At 41.6% G+C, this 6,000-nt stretch overlaps 1 protein-coding gene across 1 annotated transcript in view; it reads left to right on the forward strand.

The window, feature by feature from the left end:
* The window catches only part of P3H1 (prolyl 3-hydroxylase 1), a 471,788-nt gene extending 466,140 nt beyond the window's left edge, over positions 1-5,648 (forward strand). The window contains exon 15 of the mRNA XM_069610462.1: positions 4,381-5,648. Coding sequence (XP_069466563.1) covers positions 4,381-4,692 — 312 coding nt within the window. The 3' untranslated portion in view covers positions 4,693-5,648. The remainder of the gene's footprint in view (positions 1-4,380) is intronic.
* The last annotated feature ends 352 nt before the right edge of the window (positions 5,649-6,000 follow it).

Raw genomic sequence — 6,000 nt, forward strand, 5'->3', positions numbered from 1 at the left:
ATGCTTCTGGGGGTCCACACTGATGCCACCGAAGTTCCAGCGAGATTCGTCAATGGCAAAGCAATGCACGTCAAAGTTGTCGAGGTACCCCGGGTATTGGGATTCTGCAGGACGTCAAGTTGAAGACTGTCTTGAGGCTGGTTATGCCCAACAGTTCAAAGGAGGAAGTCGTCCTTGGCAGAGCTTCCGTGTCAATTAAAAAACAGGGTCAGGACGGCAGCAGTACTTCAGCTGTGCTTCTCCGGTTACTGGAGGTGTTGCAGGTGTCTCTGGTTGTTGTTTTCCTCGGAGCTTCAGTTCCCGTGATCGACTCAGCCTTCTGTCCCAAGAACCTCACCTTTTATACAGGAACCCATTCATTCAGTCCTATGGACCTGTCAATCACCTGGGGGTGGCTTTCCTGGCAGGAAAGCCAGCCTCCCAGTTTAAACTGGTTCCAGCCAGGCATACTCTCAAACAAAGGCATGCAAAGCTGCAGGCGCCTCCCTCACTTCCTGCCTCAGCAGACACAGTGGAGCCACCAAAGGCAAAACTCAGAGGACCCCCCTTGGACTGGTAGAAGAAGGGTCAAGCAGAAACATACAAACGAAAAATGCAGTGAGAAAGGAAGACTGGGGCCATTTTGGGAAAATGGTCACCCAAGGGTGCTGTACCAGCCTGCGAGTAACTGACACGCACAGTGTAGAATAATGTATCCACTGCCATCAGCCATATAGGTTTCTCTGTACTGTAACTAAAAAGGTACAGGAGCAATGGGAAAGGAGTTACTGTGTAACCCCTTAACCCCCCCCCCATGCGGTGGTGTGTGCTGATACCACAAAAGAAAAGATCAGTAATATTTTAAAAGTATCCTACTATACCTGGGAACAGAAGTTCTCATAGGGAAATAATAAAAAATAATAAAAAGGGAAGCGCAAGGGACTCCCCAGCAACACTGCACCTGGGGTGCTGTGTGCTGCAACAATCACTTACAGATGCCTGTAATAAAATACATGGAGGAAAGCATGACTCCATTAAAGTAAAAAGAATTACAGTAGCAGTCAGGTAAGATTCCCAAGTCAGAGCAAAAGGAATGAATGAGGGAGAAACAGTACCACTCACTCAGGAAAACAGATACAAAGATTCCCAAAATACAGCCAAAAGTGATGGGGGGTCTCTCAGGTTGAGGGCAATTGGCACAAGAAATAATAATTGTCCCTAACACAGAGTTCTAAAGGAGGGTAAAGAAGTGTGGCTTTCACATACCTCCGCATTAAAACGTAATTAATTTCGACTAGTAACAATGAAACATGAGGGCATACAGATTCAGTTATAAGGATATTTTGTAAGCAAACATTGTAATTCCTTATGGAAAAACATGAGGATAAGGAACCCAATGAATCAGTATTGATGAATTCCAGAATCTGAGTGCCATTTGAAAAAGTGTGGTTCAGGGACGGGGCTTTCTGGACATTAAGTATATAAGGTGAGGCTGGCTCTTGCTCTGGGTATCATGAAAACCGCTAGCAAACGTGCTCCATTTGTTAAACTGGCTTTGTGGCATTAAACTGCAAAATGTTTATTTCAACATTACCATGTTGCAAACCAATCTAAGCTTGTTTTGCTTTGTAAACAGTAATGTAGACGATCTATTGTAGGTGTACTATACTATGTTTAAGTTTCCATACTGCCTGAATACTGTCTGACAGATCTTGGCTGTAGATAATTTTAAATGACAACAAGGTTCCTTTAATCCTTACTAAACTTGCTGATTTATGGTCCTTAACCTTAGACTTTGCTACTGCACATTCCTTGGTGGATAAACCTGGAACAAATTGTGCCTCTGTTCGATGTAGCAGTGCGTTTCAGTGCACCACCACCACTACGTGGTGGCCAGGTTACAAAATGACTCAGGAGTAGGACCTTAAGTACCAACTAGCTCCTATCTTTTAGGAGAGTCTTACAGATATGGAATGATTGGCCTCCAAGAAGCCCTGGTTGTCAGCCTCTCATTTTTCTTCCAATTGCCAGAAGTATCACTGGCCATAGAATTGTCAGGCTAAATTTGAGGGAGCATCTTCATGTAATTCCCCTTTGAAAGGACACCAAGTGTGTTTGGTGTCTTGTGTATATGTTTAGCGCATGTATTCCACTGCATGAGTCTGTGACTCAACTCAGAGGGCATGTCTGCTTGCAAGTCGGTGGAAAACCTATTTTCTTTTCCCTCCCGAGGAAGTACAGGTAATCCCTGGTAACATCCTCAAATGTGTGGTGGCGCCTTTAGGTAACAAGGTGGCAGTAAAGACCCAAAGGTTTTGTGTGATGGCCCAACCTAGGGGAGGACCATGGTAATAAGAGGCATTATTTAGGATAAAGCAGAGAGAAACAACACAGTTTGAGGAGCTGATTTGGAGAGACAACACATCACATTGTTTCTGTGGTTATCCAGGTAAGAGACTATGTGCAACCATTGACAGGATATGCTTCCAATTTAAGGAGTTTCTTAGGCCCCCACACTATGCTTCTTAATCCACCAATGGAGAGTATAAGTCTGTACTATTTGGCGAGCCACCCAAAAGAGAGATTGTCTGGAGCCTAATTGGCAAAGCATCAAGAATTTTGGCACCCTGTGAAGGCAGATTCCTAATTACTGGACTGGATGTGTAGAAGGAGATTTGGTAGCCCAGAGAATCGAAATTACCACATGTTGCATGTTTGCAAGAATTGCCCAATGTGGATCGCCTACAACTATCTGAATGAGCCTGGAGCTTGCCCTTTCATTATTTTTCCTAGTCTTCTTTAGCCTCCAACAGAGGTCTTTAGGCAGCTGGTTCCATTTCCTCACTTGAGGGTATCCCTCCCTCTGAGATTTCAAGTGTCCTTCAGGCTGGACAGATGTGTTCCTTTGTTTGAGTGTTGGCATCTGTATTGGCCTCTACTGAGACACGCCACCTGTAATAATGCCTAGAAGAGGGAAATGTATCATTGTAGCAAGTCCCTGTAGCAAGAAATATAATTAGCTCAATGAAAGGGTGAATGCAATAAAGTCCTCTCATTGTTTTTATGTTGCCTATTGTAATGCTGCATGATTTTATTTTATGCAAAATATAGCTGTAAATACATTGCTTGAACTCCTTCACCTATATTGCCCAGTTCATGGAGTCCATCGAGTATTGAGTTTCAATATTGTTTTGGCTCATAAAGCCTTTTGAGCCCATAACCACAAGTTAGAGAAAAGTGCATTCTTACTGCCTTTACTTCTGTCTTCCGAGCAAGCTTCGATACATTTCTGCTGTATTACTTTACATTTCTTGAGTAAGGATAATGCTCTTTAATTTCTCAACAAATAGGACATATCCCCTCTGCCTTTTTGGTTCAAATCGTACATCAGATGATTTAAGAATTCATAATTATCCAGCTGCTCGAAGGCCCTTCAGATTCTGTCTGGAGTCGGCCAAAAGTGTTGCTCCAATAACTGATTAGTTATTACTCATAGTAACACTTAACTGGGAAGGAAAACTGTAAGGCCCTTCATTTCCCAATGAGCAGTTTTGTGGGTCCTGGAATCCAGATCATATTCTTTTTCGGCTAAAATAGCATTCAAAGCATTTTCAGACAGCTTGAAGTGATTTGCAGGGGGCAATTGGGCTATGCTACATGCTTTCTCTAAGCACTGTGTGTTGGACATTGTTGCTAGAGCCCATGCTAAGGTTTTCCAGCCCACCCTGAGAAACCTCTTACGGTGAACCCGAAGGCATCTTTGTTGCACCCATCCTCCAATGTGTTATGTGCTTGGTGATTATCCAGTGTGTTTAAATGGTTGATTGAAACTATAAGAGTTGCTTGTCCTTAAAGCTCCTAATCACCATTCTTCTACGCATCACACATAATATCCCCAGGCTCATGTTTATCGTAGGTGTACAAAAGGATCTGAGATAAATAAGGGACGGGGCTAGCTTTGGGTGACACCATGAATGCCTCTGGTTACTCTTGTTTTCCTTTGTATTGTGAAAAGTTCTCTGGTACAGTCCTTTGCTGTGGAAGATTTCTCATGCATATAGGAGTGCTGAAGTAGTAAATCAAGAGGGTAACTTCAGGAGAAACATTTTCTTAATCATGTTATATTGTCCTATTCAACCTAGCATTCAGCTTAGTATTTTGGGAATTCTTCTGAACGTGTATTCTGTTAATGTAAATGGACATTCCACAATAGATACTGGTTGTGTACCTCCTAGATCTTTTTGTTCATCTTAGGTTGCTCTTGGTTAATAGAGGTCTGACTACTATCAGTGGTCAAAGAGCTATGTGCTATGCATGACAGAAGGGTGTGTATGCGAGAGTGTGCGTTACAGTTCGTATATTGCTGTTTCTTTTCCTCATCTGGGTTTTCTTTCGTTTCAGGAGCGAGTACAAGCTGATGATTTGATAAAGATGTTGTTCAACACAGATGAAATTGATTTGTCGCAAGGCGAGGAACCTCATGCAAAAGTACAGACCAGTGAAAAGCAAGAAGACAAAGAGTCTGAGAAAAAAGAAAAGCTGATAGCACACACAACTGGTACTAAAGATCAGGAGATGGATGTGACTGGTGAAGCTAAAAGAATGGGGGTCACTGGCACAATAGATCTTTCAGATGAAACACTAGAAGGTGTGCTACAAGACTCTTCTGCTGCAAGTTCTTCTGTGGGTTTAAATGGAAAAACTGAATTATAAAAAAAATTCAGACTGCAAGCTCGAATTAAGAATTCTTGTGGTGAGTGGATAAACAGAGATGCGTCTTCTGCAAGTTGAAAACAAAGAGCTTCATGAAAAGTGACGTTTTCAAAAACAGTGGAGTCTTTTTCATTGAGAGGGAAAAGCAAAAGGAATGCATTTTATATGCACAAACATTAAAAACTAGACAATCTAGAAAGAAGCTACCCAAAACAAATATTGGAGAGAATCATCCACTTATCCATTATTTCAAACCCAGAAACCTATCCAATCGACACAGTAAATGTTCACAATTGTGCTTTGGTAGAGGAGCCCGTTTTCAGTGTTGACATTGTTCATGAAATCCCATACAGCAAGAACTCCATGCAACCACGTATATATTCACAAAGCTCTGCAAGGTATCATAACTACAGAGTAAGTGACAGAAATGAAAGGAACCTCTTTATTCGTACACCTGAAACCACTCTGGAGTCTGCATCTCCAGATCACAGTTGAATCATTGGGTCTTAGTTGCTCTGACTGCTAACTGGCCATTCTATAGTGAATCCTTTGTGGGAAACGTGCTTGGATAACCAGTACTTAAACGGTCATGAGGTCCCTTCTTATTTGGACTGGTCCAAGCACTAATTGCTGATCTCTATCTACCACATGCATCTATGATGACATTGTCTATTATTGTAATGTGACATTTAAAAATGGAAAACAACAAGTTGAACATCCTCACAAATTGCAGCTTTTAGACGGTGTCAAAAAATGGTCCATTGCATTCCTAAGATTTGGGAGCTCGGTAAAGTATTTTTCCCATCATAGCCTACTGTGGCTATGAAGGTACGCCGTGGCTGGCATAGTTCTGTCACGTCTGAGATGATTTTAAAATAAATATTTTTCATGCCGTCTTTCGGGTTATTTAAGTGCCTTATATATGAAAACAGTGTTCAATAAATGTTTCTTTTCTACTTTCTTGCCTTGATTTACTCAAAGCTAACTTTTGTGTGCAGCATTTGTATTCTGAAGTCCAAGCCTCTTTCTTCTAGCGATTGGAATGTCCTCTGTAGTTTGCATGGGTTTATTTTACAACACACATATGTGAAGCATTTATTTTCGATGAAATTAAGGAGAGCGGTATCTTCAAAGAAACCAGTGATGGGAAATGTCAGCGTACTGTTTCAATCCTCAATGCCATTGTTCTTTGTGTACAGAGTGCTGTTCCCATTAATAATAGCTAAGACCTACCTACTCTTCATCTTTATTTCAATCAGGATTACAGAAGAGCCTCAATCTTTTCACCCACCTTCCTAAAATGACTGA

This window comes from Ambystoma mexicanum, chromosome 8, assembly GCF_040938575.1.
Source record: "Ambystoma mexicanum isolate Mex_15411 chromosome 8, UKY_AmexF1_1, whole genome shotgun sequence".
NCBI lineage: Eukaryota > Metazoa > Chordata > Amphibia > Caudata > Ambystomatidae > Ambystoma > Ambystoma mexicanum.